The sequence below is a fragment of the Eriocheir sinensis genome, chromosome 21 (assembly GCF_024679095.1).
Source record: "Eriocheir sinensis breed Jianghai 21 chromosome 21, ASM2467909v1, whole genome shotgun sequence".
Lineage (NCBI taxonomy): Eukaryota > Metazoa > Arthropoda > Malacostraca > Decapoda > Varunidae > Eriocheir > Eriocheir sinensis.
The window spans coordinates 11,270,387-11,297,401 of NC_066529.1; the positions used below are offsets into that span (position 1 = coordinate 11,270,387).

The window sequence follows — 27,015 nt, forward strand, 5'->3', positions numbered from 1 at the left end:
GTCACGTGCGATGAGCTACGTTGCAAAACAATAACTCTGAGCAGAGGAAGCAAAGATGAAGGAAACAGCGACACTAATCAGCGAGTTTAACGATTGATCTTGTTTACTTTCTTCAACGACTAAAGAGGAGATAATATATTAGTAGTATTGGGCAGAGGGAAAATTGGCTCTCAAACGTTTAAACCCTGAATAATTTCCTGCACACACACACACACACACACACACACACACACACACACACACACACACACACACAAACAAAGTGGAAGTGTGGTGATGGTGATGGTAGACATGAGTGATGGAGTGGTAGTGATGGTGGTGAGTGGTGGTGGTGGTGGCCTATTATGGTGGTATGTCAAATGTACTCTCTCTCTCTCTCTCTCTCTCTCTCTCTCTCTCTTTGGGTTTTGTAGGGGGACTTATTACGTGAATCTACAATCTGAGAGAGAGAGAGAGAGAGAGAGAGAGAGAGAGAGAGAGAGAGAGAGAGAGAGAGAGAGAGAGAGAGAGAGAGAGAGAGAATCCTGTTATTTGTTCCTTTGAGTGACATTTCCTATTTGAAGTGATCACTCTCCGTTTTCTTTTTTCTATTAGTACATATATTTTTTTTTCACGAAGGGTAGACTGAAGGGGACATGAGGAGAGGAGAGAGGAGGAATAAGGAAAGAAGAGGAAGAGGGAAGAAGAGGAAGAGGGAAGAAGAGGTGCAAGACAAGATGAAAGGAACCGCCTCCTCCTCTTCCCTCTTCTTCCTCTTCTTAGTAATTATCTATCATTATCCTCATCCATTTTCTTCCCTTCTATCACTCTCTTCCCTCCTATTCTCTACCCTCTTCCTCCTCTTAGAAACTATCCACCACTATCATCATCCTCTCTCTCTCTCTCTCTCTCTCTCTCTCTCTCTCTCTCTTTCTTCTCTTTCCTCCTCTTCTATACCCTTCTTCCTTTTAGCAACTATCCTCTTCCTATTGCTCTTTCTCACTCTCTTCTCTCCTCTTTCCATCCCTCTTCCTCCTCTTAGCAACTATCAACCACTACCATCATCCTCTTCCTTTCTTTTTCTTCTTCTCTTTCCTCCTCTTCTATACCCTTCTTCCTTTTAGCAACTATCCACCACCAACCTTATCCTCTTCCTCTTTTTCTTCTTCTCTTTCCTCCTCTTTGTATCCCTCTTCCTCCTCTTAGCAACTATCCACTACCACCATTATCCTCTTCCTCTTTCTCCTCTTCCCCCCTCTTTCTCCTCTTAGCAACTATCCCCTACCACCCTTATCCTCTTCCTCTTGCTCTTTCTCCCTCTCTTCTCTCCTCTTTCTATCCCTCTTCCTCCTCTTAGCAACTATCCACCACTACCATCATCCTCTTCCTCTTTCTCTTCTTCTCTTTCCTCCTCTTCTATACCCTTCTTCCTTTTAGCAACTATCCTCTTCCTATTGCTCTCTCTCCTCTTCCCTCTTGCTATCTCTCTTCCTCCTCTTAGCAACTATCCACCATTACCATCATCCTCTTCCTCTTTCTCTTCTTCCTTTCCTCCTCTTCTATACCCTTCTTCCTTTTAGCAACTATCCTCTTCCTATTGCTCTTTCTCCCTCTCTTCTCTCCTCTTTCTATCCCTCTTCCTCCTCTTACAACTATCCACCACTACCATCATCCTCTTCCTCTCCCTCTTTCACCTTCCTTTCATCGCTTCATCGCTTTCACCCTTTTAAAAACCATTCCACTGTCCCTTTTATTTACATTTTTCTCTCTCTCTTTCCCTTCACTGTTGCCTATTCCTTCCCCTTCCACGCCACCACCACCACAACCACCCCCAACATTCTCTTCCCCACCTCCCATTTCTTTCTCACGACCTTTCCCTACAGCAATTCCTAACCTCCCCATCCCCTTCCCCCCCTCCCTTCCCCCTCAATCATCCCCTCCACCATCACCACCACTCCCTTCCCCCGCCTCTCCCCTAACCTATTACCCCTTCCCACTCCACCATCACCACCACCAACACCCTCCTCCTCCCCCCTTCCTCCCTCCCTCGCTACAACAAGGTCTTGGGTCCTTATTTATAAAGTGGAATTCACGACCTTGTGGCGAGGAAAGGGTGGGGAGGGGTGGGGAGTTGAGGGGATGGGGGAGAGATGAAAGGGGAAGGGAAGGAGGTGGTGATGCTGGAGGGGGAGGGAAAGGGAAGGGGAGATGATGGGGAAGAGGTGGGGATTAATGGTAATGATGGGGGGAAGGGTAACGAATGGCGGGGGAAGGGGAAGAAGTGGGGAGTGGAGAGGGGGAAGAAGAGGAGGGCAAGGGAAGGGGGTAGAGGGGGTGGGGATGGGGAAGATAGAGATGGCGTGGTGATGTAGATTGGGGATATGTAGAAGGGAGAGGGAGAAGGGTGGGGAGGAGGGGAGGGAAGGAATGCGAAGGGAATGGGGAAGGGAAAGATAGAAGGGGACAGAATTTGAGGGTAAAACGTTAAAGTATTGGAGAGGGTCAGGAAAGGAAGAGAAAGGGAGAGAAGGGATCGAATGGGAAGGGAAGGGATGGAAGGGAAGGAAAGAAAGGGAAGGGAGAGGAAGGAAAGGGAAGGAAAGGAAAATAATGTAAAGTAGAAAGGGAAGGAAAGGGAGGGGAAGGAAAGGAAAGGGAAGGAAACGGATGAGAGAAATGGGAAAATAAGAAGGGAAGAAAAGGGAAGGAAAGATAGAGGAAAATACGGGAGAAGACGATGGAAGGGAGGAAAAGGAAAGAAAGTGTAAAGGAAGGGAAATAGAAGGGAAGAGAAAGATATAGTCGGGAAGGGAAGGGAAAGAAATAGAAGGGAAGGGAAGGAAAGGGAGACGAAATATGAGAAACAAAGGAAAATAAATTGTAATGAAAGGAAGGAAAGGATAATGGAGGAAATGGAAGAAACGAAATAGAAAAAAATATAATACCACAAAGTTGAAGAAGGACTAGGAAAGGAAGAAAGTGATTAAACAATGAACAGATACGAAAAAAAAAACAAGGAAAAGACAAACAAAAATAATAAATAAATGAATAAATACGTAGTTGAATAGATGAATAAATAACCAATCAGTTGTGAGGGAAATTCAAAATACATAAAAAAACAACACGAAAAATACATGAGAGAGACGAGTGAGAAAAAGAAAGGAAGAGAAAGAATGATAAGAAGGAATGGAGAAAGAGAGGAAGTAGAGGGAAGAGGAAAATAGGGAAATAATTAAGACAAACAAGAAAGGAAGAGGAAGAAAATGAATGATGAAAAAGAATAGATGAAGAGGGCGTCGGAGGAAGAGCAAAATAAGAAAAAAATGGAAGACAAACAAGAGGAAAAAAAGAAGAAAAAGATAAAAAGTGAAGAAAGGGAATGGAAGGAGGGAGAAGGGGAAAGAGCAAAATAGGAAAACAATGAAGACAAATAAAAAAGGAAGAAAAAGAGATAAAAAAAAGTGAATGGAGGAAAGAAGAGAGAGAAAGAAGAGCAAAATAAGGAAACAAAATGGAGAGAACAAACAAAGAGGAAGAAAAAGAAAAACAAACAAGGAAGACGAAAGAAGAGAAAGATAAGAATGAATGAAGAAAGAGAGGGAGTAGAAGAGAGAGCGAAAAAAAATGTAGACAAGAAAGAAGAAAAAGATGGGAATGAGTAGAGAAAGAAAGGGAATAGAAGGAAGAGAAGAATAGGGGAAAGGAAAATATAAACAAACAAGAAAGAAGAAAAGAGAAAGATAAGTTTGAATGGAGAAAGAACAAAATAGCAAAAAAAAAAAAAAGAAAGAAAAAGAAAAAAAGGATATAGGACTGAAGGAAGGAGCTATGGGGAGAGGGGAAGGAATAGGGAGGGAGGGAAGGAAGAAGGGAGGAATGGAGAGGAGAGGGATGGGACAGGAAGGGGGGAGGGAGGGAGGAGGGAAGGGATAGCAGGGAGAGAAGGGAGGGGGAGGAGGAAAGCACCTTCAAACTGTCATGAACTGAAATATGAACAGACAAATTTACGTCTTCAAAATAATCTCTCTCTCTCTCTCTCTCTCTATGCTTCTATTGAGGAGAGAGAGAGAGAGAGAGAGAGAGAGAGAGAGAGAGAGAGAGAGAGAGAGAGAGAGAGAGAGAGAGAGAGAGAGAGAGAGAGAGAGAGAATGCGGAAGAAGTAAGAGATAGATGAAGAGAGGGAGAAAAATAATCATGATTAGTTTAAGTTTCTTCCGCCATGAGGGAGGAGGAGGAAGGGACAGGAGGAGGGAGGAGGAGGAGGAGGAGATAAGGACAGGAGGAGGGAGGCCAAAAGTGGGTCAAAGTGTTGTCAGAAATAAACTCTCATCACGAAAATTAAAAAAATAAGTAATAATAATAATAATAATAATAATAATAATATATTGCAGAAGACGTTGGAGAGAGAGAGAGAGAGAGAGAGAGAGAGAGAGAGAGAGAGAGAGAGAGAGAGAGAGAGAGAGAGAGAGAGAGAGAGAGAGAGAGAGAGAGAGAGAGAGAGAGAGAGAGAGAGAGAGAGAGAGGACAAATGACTGATCTACTTTGCAGGGGAAAAAACGACACACACACACACACACACACACACACACACACACACACACACACACACACACACACACGTGAAGATGGCAAAGATTGAGTTAAAAGGGATAAAGGAAATGGAGGATAAGAAAACAAAATTATCACTTTCGTCTTTTTTTTCTTCTTTCTTTATTTTTACATCTTACATACTGCAACTGAATACATATATGTCGATGAACGGGCGTCTTCAATTCTCTCTCTCTCTCTCTCTCTCTCTCTCTCTCTCCCCCCTTCCTTCAGTCCCTTTCCAATCACTCTCCTCTCCCATACTCCACCTCCTCCCTTCTTCCCTTATACACTCTTTCATCTTCCTCTCCTCCTCCTCCTCCTCCTCCTCCCTGACATAGAACTAGTGCCAAGGGTCATCTCCGTGTGTGTGTGTGTGTGTGTGTGTGTGTGTGTGTGTGTGTGTGTGTGTGTGTGTGTGTGTGTGTGTGTGTGTGTGTGTGTCCCTTTCTTATACCCGTCTCCCTCCCTCCCTCTTTTCAACCCTGTCCTCCTTTTTCTTAACGAGCCACCAGCACCAGCAAGGTCAAGAATAACTAGTGATAGGTTACACTCCGTTCAGCTAAACTTGACGCATAGGCCCCGCCCCCTCCACGCACTGTAAACACCAATCACAAGCACCCTCCTTCAAAGCGCAGCCAATCACGTGTTAGGACTGAAGGCAAGGGGGGGAGGGGGGAGGAGCAAAGGAGCGCTAATCATTAAATTAAACAAAAATATGCAAAGAAAACGGGAAGAAAAGTAGAATGAAAAACAGGAGTGAACGTAGGAGTGTAGGAAGAAATGGAGGAAGAAAAGTAGGAAAGAAAAGTGGGAGGAAAAGTGAGAATAAAAGTGGGAATAAAAGTGGGAAGAAAAGTGGGAAGAAAAGTGAGAAGAAAAGTGGGAAGAAAAGTGGGAAGTGGGAAGAAAAGAAGGAAGAAAAGTTGGAAGAAAAGTGGGAAGAAAAGTGGGAAGAAAAGTAGGAAGAAAAGTGGGAAGAAAAGTGGGAAGAAAAGTAGGAAGAAAAGTGGGAAGAAAAGTGGGAAGAAAAGTGGGAAGAAAAGTAGGAAGAAAAGTAGGAAGAAAAGTTGGAAGAAAAGTGGGAAGAAAAGTGGGAAGAAAAGTAGGAAGAAAAGTAGGAAGAAAAGTGGGAAGAAAAGTAGGAAGAAAAGTGGGAAGAAAAGTAGGAAGAAAAGTGGGAAGAAAAGTGGGAAGAAAAGTAGGAAGAAAAGTAGGAAGAAAAGTGGGAAGAAAAGTGGGAAGAAAAGTGGGAAGAAAAGTGAGAAGAAAAGTGGGAAGAAAAGTGAGAAGAAAAGTGGGAAGAAAAGTGAGAAGAAAAGTGGGAAGAAAAGTGAGAAGAAAAGTGAGAAGAAAAGTGGGAAGAAAAGTGAGAAGAAAAGTGGGAAGAAAAGTGAGAAGAAAAGTGGGAAGAAAAGTGAGAAGAAAAGTGTGAAGAAAAGTGAGAAGAAAAGTGGGAAGAAAAGTGGGAAGAAAAGTGAGAAAAAAAGTGAGAAGAAAAGTGGGAAGAAAAGTGGGAAGAAAAGTGAGAAGAAAAGTGGGAAGAAAAGTGGGAAGAAAAGTGGGAAGAAAAGTGGGAAGAAAAGTAGGAAGAAAAGTGGGAAGAAAAGTGGGAAGAAAAGTGGGAAGAAAAGTAGGAAGAAAAGTGGGAAGAAAAGTAGGAAGAAAAGTGGGAAGAAAAGTGGGAAGAAAAGTAGGAAGAAAAGTGGGAAGAATAGGAGGAAGAAAAGTGAGAAGAAAAAGGAAGAAAAGGGAAGAAAAGTAGGAAGAAAAGGGAAGAAAAAAGGAAGAAAAGTGGGAAGAAAAGGGAAGAAAAGTAGGAAGAAAAGTGGGAAGAAAAGTAGGAAGGAAAGTTGGAAGAAAAGTGGGAAGAAAAGGGAGGAAAAGTGGGAAGAAAAGTGAGAAGAAAAGTGAGAAGAAAAGTGAGAAGAAAAGTGAGAAGAAAAGTGGGAAGAAAAGTGGGAAGAAAAGTGGGAAGAAAAGTGGGAAGAAAAGTGAGAAGAAAAGTGGGAAGAAAAGTGAGAAGAAAAGTGGGAAGAAAAGTGAGAAGAAAAGTGGGAAGAAAAGTGAGAAGAAAAGTGAGAAGAAAAGTGGGAAGAAAAGTGGGAAGAAAAGTGAGAAGAAAAGTGGGAAGAAAAGTGAGAAGAAAAGTGGGAAGAAAAGTGGGAAGAAAAGTAGGAAGAAAAGTGGGAAGAAAAGTGGGAAGAAAAGTAGGAAGAAAAGTAGGAAGAAAAGTGGGAAGAAAAGTGGGAAGAAAAGTGGGAAGAAAAGTAGGAAGAAAAGTGGGAAGAAAAGGAGAAAAGTAGTAAGCAAAGTGGGAAGTAAAGTAGGAAGAAAAGTAGGAAGAAAAAGGAAGAAAAGTGGGAAGAAAAGTGGAAGAAGAAAAGGAAGAAAAGGAAGAAAGTGGAAGAAAAAGTAAGAAAAGGAAGAAAAGTAGAAGAAAGTAGGAAGATAAGGAGGAAGAAAAGTAGGAAGAAAAGTAGGTAGAGAGGTAAGAAGAAAAGTAGGATGAAAAGTATAGAAGAAAAGTAGAAAGAAAAGTATATATAGGAAGAAAAGTAGAAAAAAATAGAAAGAAAAGTAGGAGGAAAGGTATAGGAAGAAGAGTAGGATGAAAAGTAGGAAGAAAAGTAGGAAGAAAATTAGAGGTAAAAGCATAGGAAGAAAAGTAGGATGAAAAGTAGGAAGAAAAGTAGAAGTTAAAGTTTAGGAAGAAAAGTACAAAGAAAAGTATAAAAATAAAAGTAGGAAGAAAAGTATACAAAGAAAAACAGAAAGAAAGAAAAAAATGTAGGAAGAAAAGTAGGAAAAAAGTAAAGGAAAGGTAGAAAGAAAAAATATAGAAAGAAACATAGGAGAAAAAGTACCAAGGAAAAAAGTAGGAGGAAGAGTAGAAAAAAAGTAGAAAGGTGGAATGAAAGTAAGATGAAAAATAGTAAGGAGAGTAGGAAATATAGAAGTAGGAACAGAACAAGGAGGAAAAATAAGAAAGCACAATTAAAAGTAACGAGAATGTGAGAGAGGAAGACCGAGGCAGAGGAGGTGGATGAACTACCTTAAGGAAGCCACGAGAGACAACCATCAACAAACAAACGATACAAAACAGACCACAGTGAAGAGACACAAGCATAATAGCGAGCCCGTCTAACTAGGAATATTAATATGCTGAGAAGAGGAATGCAACAAGTGGAAGGACGTAGAGATGCAGCAAGGGGGCGGGGCTTATCGGCATGACTAGAGTGAATGGACTGGCTTGCTAAATTCTTGTATACTGGGGAGGTGTGTGACAAAGATGTGGGTTGTGTGCTTTGCCAGTCTCTCCTCATTGGAATATTAGAATCATGTTTTGCTATCATTCACATCTTTGTTTATTCCAAGCAGTTAATTGTGTATAAGTTTTAGTGAAGAAAAATAAAGGAGTAAATAAAGTTGGGGGCATATGCTACAGCTGCGTGTGGTCTCTCTCTCTCTCTCTCTCTCTCTCTCTCTCTCTCTCTCTCTCTCTCTTTGCAGGAAAGGAAGAAGCTCAAGGTCAAAATAACAAAAAAGTGTAGAAGAAAAACCCTAATCACTGCTCCCATAAAAGAAAAAAAGTGAAGAGTGGGCAAAAGAGCGGTCTTGGTGGTCATGTGTCAAATTGGCCCTTGAGCCCATTACCTCGGGACACAGGACCAGTGTGGCATCTGGGTTGATACAGTTTACCTTCCCCAGGTTCCCCCAGGTACCCATTTATTGTCCAGCCCAAAAGGGAGAATGAAAACCTGACTGAGCTGCACAAACTGCCCGGGCTACGATTTGAGCCTGGGCCTGCGAATTCATAGCTAGGCACGCTAACCACTGCACAATGGAGGCATATACAGACTAAGGGCTAGCTATGTAAAAAAGAGGTAAGGAAAAATATTATATGTTTGGAGGCACTTTTTGTAAATGACCAACATATTAAAAGATAAAGAATCCATTATTAGTTATTATCAAAAGTGAGCACATCGGTCATTTCAAAGGTTAAATAATGTACAAAATGTGCTGAAGGTATAAGCTTATCAAAATCTGTCCATCTGTTTACCTGTATCTATCTTTTCAATTTAGTCCAATTTACTCAGTTCATAAACACCGTCAATCCCACCATTTCAGTAATATATGAGAACTTTTAAGAATCATTTACAAGATCAAAATAAAACTGTCATCAATAATTCATCTATACATACTTGTCTTTATCTTTTTTTCTTTTACAGCTTGTTTAAGTCAGTCCATTAACACCAACAATCCTACAATGCCACGAAAATATACCTTTAAGAGCTATATATATCATGTCAAAATGCACTTGAGGTCATTAAACTATCACTATATATCTCTTTTATCTGATTTCCTGTCTTAATGCATAGCTCTTTATGTATCCACCTCCTTACATTCATACCAATATATGTACCCATTGGCAGACTATGAGGCAGTGGTTAGTGAGCCTATGAGTCTGTGGGCCTGAGTTTGAATCCCAGTCTCGGCAGTTAGCGAGCAACCCACCAAACTGTTCATCCATATGTTCACGATAGTCGATAAATGGGTAGCTGGGGAGGGTGTTGCACTTGCCCTGTGTCCTGGGTTAATGGGTTCTCATCCACCACAGGTTAACCCGGTAGCAGCGACAGGCCAAATTTGTGGCTTTACCGTGTAGCAGCGACGGGCCAAATTTGTGGCTTTACCATGTAGCAGCGACGGGCCAAATTTGTGCCATGATATAAACCCCCAAAAAATAGATGATACATAATCTGATCACAAATGCTTTGGTATAAATTATGAAATGGTTTGTGTGAGGGGTGATTTTTTCTCATTTTACTCGCTTGGAGGGACCATTAAGAAACACGATCCCCGCTGCTACCGGGTTAAAGAGCTGATGGTAAGGAAATGGGTAGTGTGGCCAGGCGCAGCTAAAGTGCATGCTCCCAAATTTTTCTTTCCCTAGACTCACTGGGCACATACTTGGCAGCTCCCATTCAGACATCCAGGAACAAATCTTGCCTGGGCCAGCCTAATCACGGCAATATATCACCAGAGATCAAAAGCTGCCTCCTTGCTGCCCTCACACCAAAATATTTCTCTCTAGGAACGGTAAAGCAGATCATTAAGGGAAAGGTTAAATTAGTGTCTAAATCTTGTGGTAAAACTGAGTGTGGGTTACTTATTTATTTAGGTGGTGTGTGTGTGTGTGTGTGTATGTGTGTGTGTGTGTGTATATTTACCTAGTTGTGACATATGGAAAAAGAGCTATGTTCGCACTGTCCCGTCTCCATGTCCACTCTTATCCAACTTTTCCTTAAACTCATGAATGTTTCTTGCACAACCACTTCCTCCTCTAGTCTATTCCATAGCTCAATGGTTCTATTTGGGAAGCTAAACTTTTTCACATCTCTCCTACATGTGGTCGCCCTCAACTTCTTATCATGTCCTCTTGTTCCTCTCTCGTTCCACACACACAGGTCCTCTCTGTCCAAATGCTCCACTCCATTTGCCACCCTGTACACCGCTATCAGATCTCCTCTTTCTCTTCTTCTCTCCAGGGTTGTGAGCCCCATGCTATTGAGTCTCTCCTCATAAGTCCAATCTCAAAGTTCTGGTACCATCTTAGTTGCCACTCTCTGCAATCTTTCCAGCTTCTTTGCTTTTCTTTTCGTGAGGAGACCAGACCACTGCTACATACTCCAACCTTGGCCTTATCATTGTGACTATTATTTTCCTCATCACCTCCTCATCGAGGTACACAAATGCCGTCCTTATGTTCCTCAGCAAATTTAGAGTTTGTCCCGTTATCTTGTTGATGTGTTTGTCCGGTGACATGTTCTCTGAAACAGTCACTCCCAAATCTTTTTCCTCCACTCCTCTGCATATTGTCTCACTTCCCATCTTGTAATCATAGTATTTGCATCTTCTGCCACTCCTACCAAACTCCATTTTTTTTACATTTCCCAAGGTTGAACTCCATCTGCCATGTACCATGTGTGTGTGTGTGTGTGTGTGTGTGTGTGTGTGTGTGTGTGTGTGTGTGTGTGTGTGTGTGTGTGTGTGTGTGTGTGTGTGTGTGTGTGTGTCAGAATACCTGTTTGATGCAGTGGTCTCATTCACACACACTCTGGTATGTACTGAAAATGCACAGAGCACAGGGCAATCCTCTGTCTCACTGAGCCTGACATTAAAGTTTCTCACTCTATAGATGACACAGTGAACAAAGTTTAAGCACAATTTGTTCCTACAGTAAAAGTCTGTTAATCCAAATAGCAGCAGGTACATCCTCAATCTAGACTGATGATTAATAGTGTACTGTTTTTAGATATTTCCTGAACTCCATAACTAGCACAACCACATTGTCTTTTCATCTTATAGTTTGATGCCTTCATCAATTTTGAATGATGGGATTTTTGGACCAATGTAATTTTTACTATAGACTTTCAAAGTGTTTTATCTCCCGTCAATTCATATTTTGAGCTTCAGGTCTGTGGCGAGTACCAAAATTTTTTCAAGCGGTGAATCAGCTGCCGGGCTGAAAAACTGTGGAATGCATACAATTATATAAACTAATAAATAGGCAAATTTATATATAAAGACCAACATCAACATCAGGGAAGTTAGCTGAGAAAGCATAAAGGATTAAGATCAAGGCTCTCCACACATCATTAACACACACACACAACACACACACACACTCAGCAGCTTCAAGGCACCACTGAGTCACCTGCAGACAATGCCAATTAAGGTGCCAGGCAGGTATGGCGAGGCGCACAAACCACCTGTCTGCCAAGGGAAACAGTCAATGAATTTCAGTCACGAGGATGATCCTTAACGCATTGCTTATAAACGAAGATGAACAAACTTTTCTTCTCAATAGGTTTGGTTAAATGGAGAGCTAATATATTTCTAAGTGGTATTAGTTTGTCTTTATTGCTTGTTCTTAAAATATATGGTGGATTGTGTAGTCTCATTTTGATTCTTCTATATTTTGTTTTTAGTCACTCTTACTTCTGTTTCAGTTAATTACGGCTAAACACACACTACTACTTCTCTAATGAGCTTCCTCCACTAACTTTGCTCTATGGGATAAACGCGTGGTGCTGCCGTTAGTACCTAGATTTAAAAATGAAAGTCTACCTGCTCAAAAATCTGCAGATAAGAAATGAACCCTAATTATGAGGCTATACTTTAAATTGTTCATTAGTTTTAGTTTAGCAACAAAATTACACTATCATCACGTATGTACCTGGAAATGAACTGGAACAACACATAAATTTGTAGAAGATTCCTTCTTAAATATGAACACCCATTAAGGCATTTTACCTTGTATAAGTTTTTTTGGACCCTGAAAAGTTGCCATTTTTTCTGCACTAATTCTAGAAAATCTAACATGTCCATTCATTAAGAGGATAAGCTTTGAGCTGAACACTCCAGGTGAAGCCTAGCCAGTACTAAATACAGCTTGGGGGATGACTCCAGCACTTGTGTTGTTTGTGCATCCAAATATAAAGCCCAATATTCTATTAGCACATTTCCTAGCAGTAATGAAGCAAATCTTGGGTCAAAACTCGGAATGTACCAACACACACTTCACACTTGGCTTGACCTCTGTTATTATCACTGAAACTTTCTTCTTACAATTAGATCGTTGATGGAAAATAATAATAATGATATAATGATTATTATAATGAACCCAGAACTAACTGCTAAAGAACTCAACTAGTGATGTAAACCAGGGCTGAGCAGGAAGCTATTTTATTGTTTTTATCAGTACCTCCCTAGACTTAATGTGAACCCAGTCTGATATTAGATTACCAGCTCAAACCCTCATGCCTAAATCTCTTTCCAAACTCTACCATAAATTCAGCAGAAGCTAATGCTCTTCAATGTACTTAAAAAAATAACAAAAAATTGGAGGACCTGCAAACTGTAACCTCCAAAAGAGACGGATTCATTTTACAATCTTGACATCGTACTGTAAGGAAAAGTGGATGTTCAGAGCAGAACAAATTAACTGACTCTGCTATGCATAAAAAAAAATACATAATCTCTAAAACAAATCACTCTAGGAACACTTGAATTTTGTTTAACTGAATTGGCATCAGCTAATAAATTTGATGTATTGCGAGGATACTGCCAGCACTGGTAAAACTAGAGTAGTGAAGCAATATATACGAGACATTGGTAAGATACTGTAAACCGAGGTGACTTCAGACAAAAGGTGGATAGAAAGTTGACAAGTTGATAACTCGTAGACAGTTGCAACAAGCTAGATGATTTTAGTATCAGAATTTGTCTTTTGCCTTATAGTTCTCGAAAAAGAATGTTGTTTTCTTTAGACACGTTTCTGTTTTGAAAACAACCACAATATGTGTTTTTGAGATTTCGTAAAATTTACCCCCCTTGGAAAACTTCTTCTGGCAGGAATGATCTGTATTACACACAACATCAAAACTAGAGAAAACAATCAGAAACATGCTTAACTAGAACAGTTAGAATGAATCAGGGGTGCTTAACATATCCAACACACCTGTAAATGTCACTTGAATGGAGGCATGTCGAAAAATGGCTCAAAATTGGGTGACTTCGGACACCTAAATATAACTACATATTGTGGGGTGATTAAGGCGGGGTTCCTACTATTCTGTTTTCACGGATCCGTCGACCGTCAGTGACGTCATCAACGGACCCCGGGCCCTGCGCGGAGCCGGTCCAAAGATGAACTCAAGTTAACTTTTGGGTCTGTAACGGTGGTGATGGAGTGCCAGTCCAGTGATGTTAAATGTTCTACATATCATGAAAATATGAAGTAGAAGTACTTAGTTACAAAATAACGTATACAAGAATAGGTTTCTAGTGAAATCCATCATGATAAAATCTGATAAATGAGATGTAAAATAGTGTGCACTTCAAAGAGCCCTAACACACTTGAATGTTGCCCCACCATTATAAAAACTCCTTGTGGTGATTATGTAATCATTAAGCTTCAAAAAACTAAAACTGTGCTCTATATCTTATAGTTTTTTTGTAATAATATTTTTTTCAAAATTATTGACCATTTTTTACTTCCCTGCTCCTACTACTGACCTGAAATGTGGGAACTTCTTTCCCAAGATTTTTGCCATTTTTTTTCCCGGTTTAACAGTGTCCGAAGTAACCCCCGGAATGTGTGAACAGGCTCGGATACATAAACCCAATGAAATCTAGCCACTGTCCAAAGTTACCTCAAGGGTGTCCGAAGTCCCCCCCAGACATGGGGTGACTTCAGACACCCATATTTTTTCACTTAGCAAAAAAACTATTAAGTTTCATGAAAATGTTGCACCATTTAATGATAGCCCTTAACAATACAGAGTAAATGCACACTCAGCATAGATCCTAGGCCTAGAAACAAAAATTTCAGAAGCAAATAACCTTGAAAACTGTCCGAAGTCACCCCGGTTTACGGTAGTTGTTGCCGTGGGGGTAATGATGGAGATGCTTGTGATTACTCTTAATTACCAGCTGGGAAGTATGGAAGGTAAGATGAGGGAAAGAGCAGTGGAGGGCAGACATGTAGTTGATGTGTTGGAGGGAATTATGACAGGAAGAAGTGTGAGAATGGGGGTAAAGAGGGGCATAAGGAACAGTAGTATCCTGATAACTCTGTCGTATGCATCAGAGACGTGGACATGGAATTCACCACAGCAATCGAGAAGTTTTATACGACGTGCATGTGTTTTTTCAGGATGGGGTGGAGAAAGTAATGAAAGCGTGTATGAGAGGTCTGGTACGGGTATGACAGTGAAGGGAGTGGAGTTGTGGAGTGGGTGCAGTGTGGTGAGCTGCGAGGGTGTGGACAAGTGATGAGAATGAACTTCTGAAGAAAATGTATGAGGGAATGATTGAGGGAGGGGGGGTCAGGGGAAGGCCACACGGGAAGTGGATCAACTGCAGTGGTGGATCCAGCTCCAGGTGAAGGGTGGGGGAGGGGGGGGGGCTGATATACAAGATGGGCATCACACCATACCATATTAGAGAGAGAGAGAGAGAGAGAGAGAGAGAGAGAGAGAGAGAGAGAGAGAGACCACTTAATCAACCATCGTAGTGAGTTGGGTGCAATTCTGGAGTAATACAACCTTTCCTCCGTACAACCTTCACACCAACGCAGACATGTGACTCTTTCTTCTCCTGACAACCCCCCCCTGCAACAGACCCATAAACACACAACGCAAACAGACATTAACATTACGACGGTCTATAACTTGGCCAGGTAAACACAGTGGGTAAATGTTTAATTTAACCCCACCACCTCACAACATCGCCATACACGCCTTCATATCATGGTTAAAGGGCTTGTATTTCCACCCTTTGATCCTAGTATGAAGGTGTATGAGGTATTTTAAAGTGGTGGAGCTTAACTTCATATTTAGGGATAACTGGCAACAGGAATCTAAATAACCTTGGGCCTTTAATGATTCTGTTACTGGTGCAGAACACATTTCTTGGCATTTACTTCACCCTTTCCCCCTAAAATGAAGGCGTATATTGCATTTAAGGGTGACAGAACTAAAATACACACCCTTGGGCCTTTAATGATTCTGACACTGGTGCAGAACACGTATTTCCCAGCACCCTTTTTTTCACCCTTTACCCCTAACATGAAGGCGTATATTGCATTTAAGGGTGACAGAACTTAAATACACACCCTTGGGCCTTTAATGATTCTGACACTGGTGCAGAACACGTATTTCCCAGCACCCTTTTTTTCACCCTTTGCCCCTAATATGAAGGCGTATATGGCATTTTAGGGTGATGGAGCTAAGATACACTTGAAACTACACACCCTTGGGCCTTTAATGACTTTGATAATAGTCTAAAACATCCATTTCCTAACATACACTTCTCCACAACACCAAAACCACTCTAAACACACGTAATACCCACAGCACAAAGAAAATAACACACCACAGCTTTCAGTGATGTCCCGTTCAACTCAAACGACGAAAACCTTTACCTGTCCTGCCTCCCTCCACCTGCTGCCCTGCCTTAATTAGTCCCCCGAGCATCACACTCACCTCGCTCCTGCTGTCAGTGGCTGCTAGTGGCTGGAAACACTTAAAACACCACTTAATTAACAGCACAGGCCATCTCCTCCGCGGCGACACACGGAACAAAAACAAAACAAGACACAGACGGAGTGACGACGAGGCGCGGACAGGTACGAGACAAGAGACGGTCGCGTACGGGAGCTCTATAGGATTTGGTAGTCTTTTGTTGCCCGTGTTTAGGTTCAGTTGTTTCCAGGTGAGTTTGATTGGTTTTGATGGTTAAGTTAGACATATTTTTCCAAGTTGCGATGTTGATAATTGTCTTTCCTTAATAAAAACAGGTATGAGACAATTAAGAGACGGACGCGTACGGGAGCTGTGCAGGATCAGGTATCTTTTCTACTGTTATTTCATTATTTTCGCATAGGTTCAGCTGTTTCCAGGTGATTTTTTCCTATATGCAGTGTTGTCTTTCCTTCATTAACAGTAAACATAGGATTTGGTACCTACTTTTTTTTTTTTATTCACATGCGCAGTTGTTTCCGGTGAATTTGGCTACCTGAATGTTCATTACCCTATATATAATTAAGTTGGGTACATTTTTTCCTAGATGCAGAATTAGGAGCCATCCACAAACAGTAGATCGGGTTAATTACATGAAATTATCCAAAGTCAAACTGAAATAATTATGACTATAGTGCCAGGGATGAAATTATATCTGGGGGCCCCCAATGTTTTTTATACCAACCTTACAATGTGCTCCGGCCTGTTTTTTTTTGTTTTTTTTATTTGCGCATACTCGCTTCACTCTCCCTCCCAAAGTCACGAACCTATGATGCCCTCGAACCGTCCCCAAAATCTGCCAAAATTACAGGTCCGAGTGCTTTGCGTGATGGTTGGCTGGTTTAATATCAAGCCATGTGCAAAATAAGCTCTGATGAAATATTTATTGTCTCCAGTTCAGATAATTAATCAAGTGATGTACAAAAAAAAGTTCTATAAAATCTATAACACGTCTTGACCACAACCAATATTCCCCAATGCAACACATCCTGCATCTGCGTGGCTGCTACGATGGCTGTGTGAAATATATCGGAGAAATTTTCTAAACTGATTGCCAACTCCTCTTTTTTACGCTCATGGCTTGGTGAAATAAAACGGAGGCTGCCTCCACTCTTCTACATTCATACGGGTTTGAGAAAGATACCTGAAGCTTCTTTCCTACACTTGTTACCGAGTCTTTTTTACACTCATATTTCCTACTGAAATTCATGAATCTTCTTTTCTGCCCGGTATGTCTGTTGGTGCCTCCATAGTGAAGTAGTTAGCACCTTGGCTACAAATGCACAGGCCCAGGTTCAAACCTGGCCTGGGGTAGTAGTGTTCACCAAGCTCACCTTGCTGTTCGTCCTCCCTTTCAGGCTGGTCAATAAATTGGTTGCTGGAGAAACCTGGAGGGGGTTCACCTGGATGTCATACTTGCCCTGTGCCCCCGGGTGGTGGGCTGTTACCTGACAGCCCACGAGATGGAGGTGAGCACTGAGGCCACATAGTGGCACATACCCCCAACTTTACCTTACATTCTCTCTTGGTTACATCCTGGCTGAGTGATTATCTTTTGAACGCAAACTTCATTTCACTTTTAATAGATCTTTCCACCACATTCTGGTTTCTACAAGGGCTCTATCCTTATATACATGATTATATCACATTCAATCCTGAAATGTACAAGACCAAAATGAGACATGTATTCAATAACATCTAAGAGCCCTCATATATGTGAGCTTTCAAGCAGCTTCCATTTGTTATGTGTTGGGCTCCTTAAGGAAGGCAAACATGGAACCTTTCATATTACTTGTGGAGAGCCTGCAGTGTTAGGTGAGGCTTCTTGTTTTTACTGATGGTCCCACTGGCTCCATGCTGGTCTGACAACCTGCTCACTTATAACCTTGCTGATATTCAATGTTTCATGATTTAAAATTTTGAGAATATGAAAATTTGATATTCTAGTGTCTTGATATACAAAACTGATGAATAGATGTGGTCATTGATGATTAAATGAGTGATGAGTCTGCTGGTCTATTGATATACAGAAGTTATTACTGATAAACTTACTTACTTAGGCATATAGAAATTAATTATTCAAAACAAGACAACAATATACCAATCCCCTCTTCCCCCCTAGCCCCTCCCACATCTGCTGCTAAAAACACTGCTCAAACTTCTATTAATTTGCTGTTTATCCCGACGCTTTTGCCGCTGCTTTCTGTGCCTTCTTTGTCTTCTCCTTCTCATGGTCCAGGGCGCGGCGCTTGTTGGTCAGCCTCTTTGCACTGGACTCCTTCCGCTTCTCTCTTCGGCGCAGCATGTGGAACACTTTCTTCTTCTTCCGTGGGATCATCATGATGGCCAGCTTCTGCTCCTCCAGCTCCTGCTTTTCCGTTGCCTTGGGACTGATCTTGTGCACTCGCCCCCGGTGAACACCCATTTTCTTTGCTACCTTTTCTTCCTCTGTGCCATTCTCCTTTTCGTTTTGTTCTTGTGTTTCTCCTCCCTTTCCTCCTTCCTCTGGCACTGCTTCTTTTCCATTCACCTTCCCCTCTGTGTCTGCTCCCTCTCCTGTCTCCATGGGCTCTGCCTCTGGATTCTTTCCTTCTGGTGTGGTTTCCTCGCCTTTCTCCAGGGCTGCAGCCTCTTCTAAACGCTTCTTCCCTGAAAAGGTGGAAGAGAAAGGTACTGAGTCGTGGAAAGGAGTGACATGGTGAGGGAGATATGAAAGAAAGGTACTGAGTCATGGAAGGAGTGGCATGGTGAGGTTGGTGTAAGTAAGGGCAAAGGAGAAGTGAACTGATAGGTATATCATGGAGAAAAAGATTGCTCCTTAGTCTCTTTCTTGTGTACTATCTTAAATCTGACCCAACAGGTAGGAACAGAAGAATATACCAGGCACTATGGTTTACTTTAGCAACCCCTACTCCACCCATAAGTAAAAGAAAGAAAAGGGACAACAGATTATGGAAAGATTAAATTAAAGTTGAGTTGTATGTTGCCTGAGTGCTCTGTCTCATTGATCCTTGAGGGTGTGGTGAGTAAGAAATCATTACCAGGGATAAATCTGTGATATTGGGGTCTGTGAAATCAAGGGTCTACTGTATATGTACGTATATTACATTTAGTTTGTTGATCAGGTCTTTGAGGGTTGAAGTTAAAGAAAAAGGAAAATAATGGAAGATGAATAAGATTGCAAGACTACAAAATTACAATACATGATACTATAGAGCACACAACAAAAAACAAATACAAAATGCAGAGACATACTTCTCTCCTTCTTTTTCTTCCTAACTTCAAAGGACTCCAGAGGCCGGACATTCTGGTCGCCACCCTTCTTCTTCTTCTTGCTTCCTTCATTCTCGTCTTCGGAGTCTGAGCTTTCATCCTGGCGCTGTGGCATCTGATCCTCAGGTATCTCACCCTTCTGCCGGGCCTCCAACTCCTTCTTCTCTGGCGGCACGTAAATATCTGTCTCGATGTCAAATGGAGAGAGATGTGGTGGCAGGGTAGCGCTGGGGAAGTAGTCCTGGACAGGCAGCAGAAGGCGGGCGTTGATGCAATCGTAGACCCACTGGGGCTGTATGTAGTACCTGTGTGAGGGAAAAGGTTGTCAAAGAAATGTTCCAAGGTGTGGAAGTTTTCAGGTAATGGAGGTGACCATAGGAACACATGGGAATAGTTGCAGTGGTACAAACATTGTGGCTGTATATGGTACTTATCAAGGGGTGCCAACACACATTGAACCCTGGACAGGAACATGATTCAGTTTCAAGGTGATCATTTCAGGTAAAAGAAAGTTTCAGTGCTCAGCCTCCACCCTTTGCATTGAACAGCCACACAAAGCTTCTTGCTCCAAAAAATACCAGGTGATCACCTTAACAAAAAGTGAAACAAAGCCCTGCTCACCTGGAGAGGTAGGGCTGCTGGGGGTCAGGCCGGTCTACAATCTCGTGTGTGATGGTCTCGTCTGTCACAGGGTAGGTGCTGCCGTCTGCTGTGCTCTCATCCCAAGATACCTGAACACACAGGGAAGGGGACTGTTACCTTGCAGCATGTTGGAAAGTTGGAAAGTTTTGTTTAGTCGGCGCAACATGTGGTCATATGCCGGAGAGAGACAGGAGGGGGAAGGAACTATAGGAGAAGGGAACAGATCCCAGGAGACAGGACACAACCCCTGATTAATACCTGGTACCCATTCACTGCTGGGTGGACAGGGGGGAAGGGTATCGGAAAAGCTGCCCAATTTTTTCCACACTGCCTGGGAATCGAACCTGGGCTCTCTCGGTTGTGAGCTGAGTGTGCTAACGCAGCATGTTGGAGTTTCTGGTCAAAATGTTCTCTAAGGTTTGTGAATTTTTTGTTCACTTTGCAACACATCTCTAGCGGTGGTGCAGCCAGGCTTCTACAAATTGGTGCATGTAGGAAGACATGTATGGTCCAACTTGTTTTCTGAGGGACTGTCAGGTCCACACAAGTCTTTGGATCAGGGAATATTTTACCTAAAGAGTGTTTAGTGTCAACACATTAATCAAGGCCTAATACAGAACTACAATAAAAACAAATATGAACATATGTGAAATAGATACAACATAATCAAGTAGAACAGACATAAAAACTATAAATCCTAATGAATAGATGCAGTAACTATGCTACACAGCCCGTCACTGCCTGCTCACCTCGCCCCGACATGCCCTGATGATGAAGGTGAGAGACTCAATGTTGGTCTCTCGGTTCAGGAAGAATTTCAGCCCCTTGAAGAGGTTCTGCTGCTTCTTTTTCTTCTTCTCCTCCTCCCTTGCCTCCTGCAGCCGGTTAGCATCCTCCTCCTAAAGTGGAAAATGAGTAAATAAAACTAATATTCAAGTATGTATACATCATAGTCATCCTCCAATGCCCACTTCCTACAGTCAGGACAGGAATTCAAAATGGCTTTTTTAAAAGGTTGAATATACATAAAAAGAAGAATAAATATATTTGAGTCAAGAGAACAAATCAACTGGTAAATATTGTAGGTTACAGCAAGCCCCAGCCACACCATAAGGCTACCTGCCCCCCTCTGTTTGAGATGACAAAAGATGCAGTGACATTACAGTGCAGAGATATGAGCGAGTGCAACTTGTTTTAATTTTTCTGCATCACATTATCTTTTTGCATCACATCTCATTTGCTATACATGTATGTCCCTCCTTGTCTCCTTACCAGCAGGTGTGTGTCAATGGTTTCTTCCTCGTTGTCCTCCACTTTGTTCCTCTTGAGGGGAAAATTAAGAGAGGCAAGGCGATCTGGGTCTCCTCCAACCTCCTCCATCTCTTCTGTGGGGGTGGAGGAAATAATGGTGATAACAGTTGTAGAAAAGGTGGTTGTAGTTGTAGTAATAGAGGTAGCAATTGTAGTAACACCAGCATCCGTTGAAGCGGTAGGACAGAATTTTTTATCATTGATGAGAAAGGGCCGGTGGAGAAGTGAATGGAGTTTGAAAGGAAGATGTGTAAGGGAAGAAGTTAAAAATTCTCAACTATCGTCACCCCTTTGAGGAGGCTGACAGTGTTGCCAACCCACAATATATCAGAGTTGTACATCACCCAGACTTGACAAATCTAGTAAATTGAGAATTCATCAAAACAAGCTGATGAGTACCAGTACGACTCACCCTTGAGGTCTGCGTGGGGCAGCTTGGGGGGGTAGTGGAGGTTGAGGTTGTGGTAGAGGCGGAAGTTGGTGAAGCCGAGGAGGGTGATGTAGAACTCCACGAACACCCTCATGATGCGGAAGTCAACGCCGGTGGTGGTCTGCAGGGAGGGGGAGGAGAGAAATGAAGTGAAAAATAAAATAAGTGGTGGGTGTGGAATAAATACGTATATAAATAAAGAAAGAAATAAAGAAAGAAAGAAAGAATGAAAAAAATAGGTGTTGGGTGTGAAATAGATATAAAGAAAGAAAGAATGAAAAAAATATGTGTTGGGTGTGAAATAAATATAAAGAAAGAAAGATTGAAAAAAAAATAAGTGTTGAGTGTGAAATAAATATATAAAGAAAGAAAGATTGAAAAAAATAAGTGTTGGGTGTGAAATAAATATAAAGAGAGGAAAAAAGAATGAAAAAAGTAAGTGTTGGGTGTGAAATAGATATAAAGAAGGGAAGAAAGAATTAAAAAAGGAAGTGTTGGGTGTGAAATATATATAAAGAGAGGAAGAAAGAATTAAAAAAAGTAAGTGTTGGGTGTGAAATAAAGAAAGAAAGAAGGATAATAAAGAAAAAAATAAGTGGTGAGTATGACTGATAAAAACATTAGGGAAAAAAAAAAAAAAAAAAAAACATGAGTTTACATTCATGTGTGTGCATGTAAAAATATATCCCCATTTTGAAGCAACAATACTTAAGCATCACTTTCTCCTATTTATCTTTTTCCTGTCTACCAATTTGGGACCCAACTTAACTTACACTAATAAGAAAAGAAATAAGAAAAGAAAAAAAAAAAAACAAAAAAAAAAAAAAGAAAAAAAAAAAAACAAAAAAAAAAAAAAAAAAAAGAAAAAAAAATAATAAAATGTATCCAAGGGAGGAGGGCAGGAAAAAAAAAAAGTCATAAAAAATAAATAATTATAATACAAATGAAATAATAATAATGAGTAAATACATTGAAAAAACACAACAAACCAATACAGTAAGAAACAAACACCGGAGAAAACACAAAGAAACAAAACAAATCGAAACCACATAAAAGAAACCCCAGAAAAACACCCTCGATCCCTACCTGCGGGGTGAAGGGGTGAGGCGCGATCCAGGTGATAGTCTGGCCCATGATCTCCACCTGGTAGTAGTAGCCCTTGATGGTGATGAAGACCTTGCGCAGCGCCTGGGCCTCGATGACATACAGCATGAACTCCAGGGTGAGGCGACGAGACATGTTGACCATACCTGCGGGCGAGGGGAGAGGTGAAGGTGAGTGGTGGAGGAGGAGGAGGAGGAGGAGGAGAAGGAGGAAGAGTGGGGTGAGTTGAGGATAAATGACTGAGGAGGAGGAGGAAGAGGTGAATAATGGAAGAAAGAAGAGGTGGAGAAGGTAAAATATGGAAGGAGGAAAGGAGGAGGAGGAGGTGTAATATGGGAGGAGAATGAGGGAGGAGGAGGACAAGGTAAAATATGGGTGGAGGAGGAGGTGAAAACTGAAAGGAGGAAAATAAGGTGAAAAATGGGATGGGGATGAGGTGGTGGTGAATGGGGTGAGGTTCTCTGTGAAGTAACTGTGAGGGTAAGAAAAAGGAGATGGGACACGATGGATCATTGAGTGCGTAGAATTGATGAAAGACAAAAGGGAGGGTTCCTTATTTAAAGTAGGAGGGGATTTACAAAGCATGAAGAAAAATACATGAGGAATAAACACCATATGCACCATGAAGGACCTGTGAGGATCCCTATGTGAAGGAATGCAACATAAAATAGGCTGTATTATTAAACATTTTGTCACCCAAGATCACAGATTTGACAAAGCTTTCATAGAAGTTTTGAGCATTTCCATGGGTAGTTTTATGACCCTTCTTCTGCATCATGAACCCAAGAGAACACTCATTATAACCAAGCTGATCTTGTTTTTCGCCTTTGGGAATAGTTGATGTGAGAGGCAATTTAGCGTCTTAGAATGCCATCCAATGAGTCGCTTGATCTGGTGTGGCTGAAGGAGATAGTGAGGGAGAAAGAAACAGACTGGGAGGCATCTGTGGCGGCATACTCACTTAGCGTTGTTCGTTGAATCTGGGGAAGCTTGGCAAAGAGGAAACACAAGGTGAGGGGGTCATCCAGGTCCCTGAGTGCATGGGTGAAGGTCGGGTAACGTTCTCGCACGATGTGGTCCAGCCGGTACATGGGCTTGTTGCGCATCATGGCCTGCACCTTGCCCCGGTCCTTCTTCCCTTTGGCGTGCTTGATCTTCTTGGTGAATGCCTGTGTGGAGTTGGTGGTATTCCAGTTTTATTTATTTATTTATTTTTTTTTTTTTTACAGCATGGGAGGTGGCTCAAGGGCAAAAATAAAAACTACAAAAAAAGCCCACTAAAAACAATAAAGCCTACTACAAAGGAGGCACAACATAACTTTAAACAAATAAAAAAATTAAATTAGATGATGCTCGCCATACATCAACTGAGCAAGACTGAGCATTCAGTTCGAAGCAAAGAAATAGGGTAGATAATTTAAAATGTTGAATAATGGGTGTTGCCTGTATCTATTAATAAATGTTTCTCTGCAGTCTCAGATTGATATTTTCCTTTATAATAATTGTTTCATTTAACACAAGATCCATTTAGCATGAATTTCTTTGGTAGCTATGCAATATTAAATCAAGGCTACAGTATTTGTGTCTTTCTAAAGTTTGGAATGATGAATACCCTTGATTTCTATAACTTTGACATCATTCAGATCAATATTTAATTCACTAAGTTAATTTTACATTTGTCAGTCTTCTAACTTGAGAAAATATTACACTTCAGCTGTCAATGGCTGTCCTGTTTCCTTTTTTATTCTTCTCTTCTTCCCACCAGCCACTTTCTTCACTCACCCTGTGCTCACGGAACTTCCATATGATGGGTTCGTGCAGGAGGAACTGGATGTCCTTCATGTAGTAGAGAGTTTTGATGGTGGAGTCGCCTTTCTGGGCCTTCCGCCGGTTGTTGGGCTCCCGCGGGTAAATCCCTTTGAGGATGCACAGCCGCCTGAAGTCCCTGAGGGAGAGCTGAAGCTTCTTGACGGCGGCATTCCTTGTGATGTACCGCTTGGCCTCCCCTGCCTCTCCCTGGGGTGGTAGGAGGGATTGGATATGTATGGTAAAGCAGAAATAGATGAGCCATGGATAAATTAAGCTGAGTGGTATAGGGTTAAGTATGGGGCAGAAGAGGAAGACTAAATAAAGCTACATGGAGTAGAGTACTGTAGGGGAAAGAGAAAAAGGAGTTACTGTTAAAGGGATAGGAGAGTGAGAGATTCAATATTTTTTGTGTCTGTATTCTTTGCAGTGTGATATTTGCCTTACCTAGAATAATGTGGTTGGGATATAATATATACTTTAATACTAGAATGAGATCAAAGATTATAATATTCTTTTGTGTCTATTTATTTTGGTAAATGTGTTTCAAAACGCAATATAATCATATCATTTTTACAAAAACTTGAGACAAAATTTAAATACTTAGGTATCAAAATGGACTGGTCTCCTGTAACCCCATAATATAAGTATTATACATATGGGAGCAAACTAGACGGCATATATCACTGAAGCAATAGTGGTTTTACTTAAAAATTCCTAGAGTAGCAGTGACTACTGAACATGCTGCAACAGGTTGTGATGTCATATGCTTTGTGGCTAGAAGCAGACAATGCTTCCTGCGGTTGGGTAGCCATCATGACGGTAATACTCAATATTCGGAGATTTCTTAAGTTTTCCAGAAGCTATACATTAGGTACTGCACTGCATTCAGAGAAATAATATACAGTGCATATTGTCAGTATTAACTTCATGCAAGATGGTTACATTTATTTCCATATTAGTTTAAAATTAAATTACAGACTACATAGGTAAAAAGATAGGCCTAAAATGATAGACTTAATAGGGGTATAATTTTTGTGCATTGATATATTACGGAGAATCACTGCGGTGAAACTACTTAATGACACTGGGCCCTAGTCCAGCCAATACTAGATTACAAATTTCAGCCATGGCCTCCTCACAAAGCTGTAGACATCCAATCCACTGAGTCAGTCAAACGTCTCTTCAGGCAACAAATCTGGGGAATGAAAGACCTCGACTACTGGAGCAGGCTAAAGATCCCCAAAATCTATATGCAGAAGAGGAGAGGGGAGGGGTACATGGCAATCTACACCTGGAAAACACTTGAAGGATTAGTTCCCAACCCGTCACCATCCACTACAGAGTCACACCACAACGATAGAGCTGGGGTGAAATAGTGTTAAAATTTGAATCAAATCTTGTTAAGTGTGGGAGGGCCAGGAACTATAATATAACTATAGAGCAAACATAACCACCACACACAGCCGACATTTTGAAAACAACCAGACTTTTGAGCTGGAATCACGGGCTTAAGCCTCTTCCAGAACGTCACTTGTGGGTATTTGTATCTGTAACACTCCCAAGCCAAGGAACTCACAAAGCCAGAATGCAACTGTCGTACAGCTTCAACATTCAGGGGCTAAAGATATTCAATTGCCTCCCAAAAGAATTATAAGAACATAAGAACGTAAGGAGTCTGCAAGAGGCCGGTGAAACCTAACCGATTGCTCCATGGAGGCACATTTAACCTGTCCGCTGCGATTGGCACGGATTTGGCTTTCATTGGTAGCCTGATAACATATACTCCCATGTCTTTCTCTGCCTCTGTGGTGGATAGTTGAGTTGTTTCCCATGTGGTATTGGTATGCTGGATATCCCCTCCCAAGGTGCATGACTTTATATTTTTTTCATTGAGTTGTAGCAGCCACTTTTTGTTCCATTCCTGAGGCTTGGTGAAGTCTTCTTGTAGGAAATCCGTAGTCAAGAGGTTAAGAAAAAATGGGCATCTTCCTAAGCAGCCAGACAGACGAGCCTTTAGTACAGGGCTACACACACCTCAACAGGCAGGCTTTTGCTTTATTTTAGACCAGATGGACCCAAGAAGAGAGGCACTGGGGTTAACATCTTCAAGTAAGTCATATGGTGTGGGCAGCGCGGTGTGACGGGAGCCTCGGAGTCATTAACCTGGTTTTCTTCTAATATATGATAAGGTCCTACACATTCCAAGCATGGCGAGGACTCCTTTAATATATAAGGACTCACCTTCTTCTTCCGTTTGCTGCCCAATGAGTAAAGTCGTGAATCTTACTATCACTGCTGCCGGGAGCCTCATGTCACCCATTAACCAGTTTCCCGAGCAATATATAATAAATTCCTACACATTTCCAGAATACTGAGGACTCCTTTAATGTATATGGACTCACTCTCTTCCTTTTGCTGCCCATGGTGTAAAGTGAATCTTCCTACCATTGCTGCCGGGAGCCTCATGTCACCATTTAACCAGGTTCCCGTGCAATATATAATAAACTCCTATACATTCTCAGCACGGCGAGGACTCCTTTAACGTATATGGAATCACTCTCTTCTTTCTTTTGCTGCCCAATGAGTAAAGTCATGAATCTTCCTTACTTACTTTACCTGATTACTTAACCCGGTTCCCAAGCAATATATAATAAACTCCTATACATTCCCAGCACGGCGAGGACTCCTTTAACGTATGTGCTGTGTATGGACTCACCTTCTTCTTCCGTTTGCTGCCCATCGTGTAAAGATGTGCCGCTGCCTACCACTGAGGGCCTCCTTGTGTCACCC

At 41.5% G+C, this 27,015-nt stretch overlaps 2 protein-coding genes across 6 annotated transcripts in view; both read right to left on the minus strand.

Moving 5' to 3' along the window:
- LOC127001677 (mucin-19-like) overlaps window positions 1–15,767 on the minus strand; it is a 91,836-nt gene extending 76,069 nt beyond the window's left edge. Inside the window, exon 1 of one of the 5 annotated variants that reach the window (XM_050866664.1) lies at window positions 15,621–15,767. The gene's annotated coding sequence lies outside the window, so the exon portion shown is untranslated. Of the gene's footprint in view, window positions 1–15,616 lie in introns of all 5 variants that reach the window. The other 4 variants (XM_050866671.1, XM_050866665.1, XM_050866672.1 and 1 more) reach the window with 4 other exon arrangements.
- Window positions 15,768–17,222: 1,455 nt separating this feature from the next.
- Window positions 17,223–27,015, minus strand: LOC127001679 (pescadillo homolog). Its single transcript, XM_050866681.1, has 10 exons — window positions 26,942–27,015; window positions 24,199–24,432; window positions 23,378–23,585; window positions 22,399–22,562; window positions 21,295–21,433; window positions 20,844–20,956; window positions 20,321–20,470; window positions 19,551–19,660; window positions 18,912–19,234; window positions 17,223–18,305 (listed from the first exon to the last, which is right to left on the minus strand). The coding sequence occupies exons 1-10, from the start codon at window positions 26,963–26,965 to the stop codon at window positions 17,833–17,835; spliced, it is 1,938 nt and encodes a 645-aa protein (XP_050722638.1). The 5' UTR covers window positions 26,966–27,015; the 3' UTR covers window positions 17,223–17,832.

Bases quoted from the DNA above. Each gene is read 5' to 3' on its own strand.
- LOC127001679 (XM_050866681.1), bottom strand. From the start codon at position 26,965: ATGGGCAGCAAACGGAAGAAGAAG. The intron at 23,586-24,198 runs GTGAGTGAAGAA...AACTCCACACAG, and splicing joins GGAAGTTCCGTGAGCACAGG to GCATTCACCAAGAAGATCAA. The intron at 20,957-21,294 runs GTGAGTCGTACT...CCACCCCCACAG, and splicing joins GCCCCACGCAGACCTCAAGG to AAGAGATGGAGGAGGTTGGA.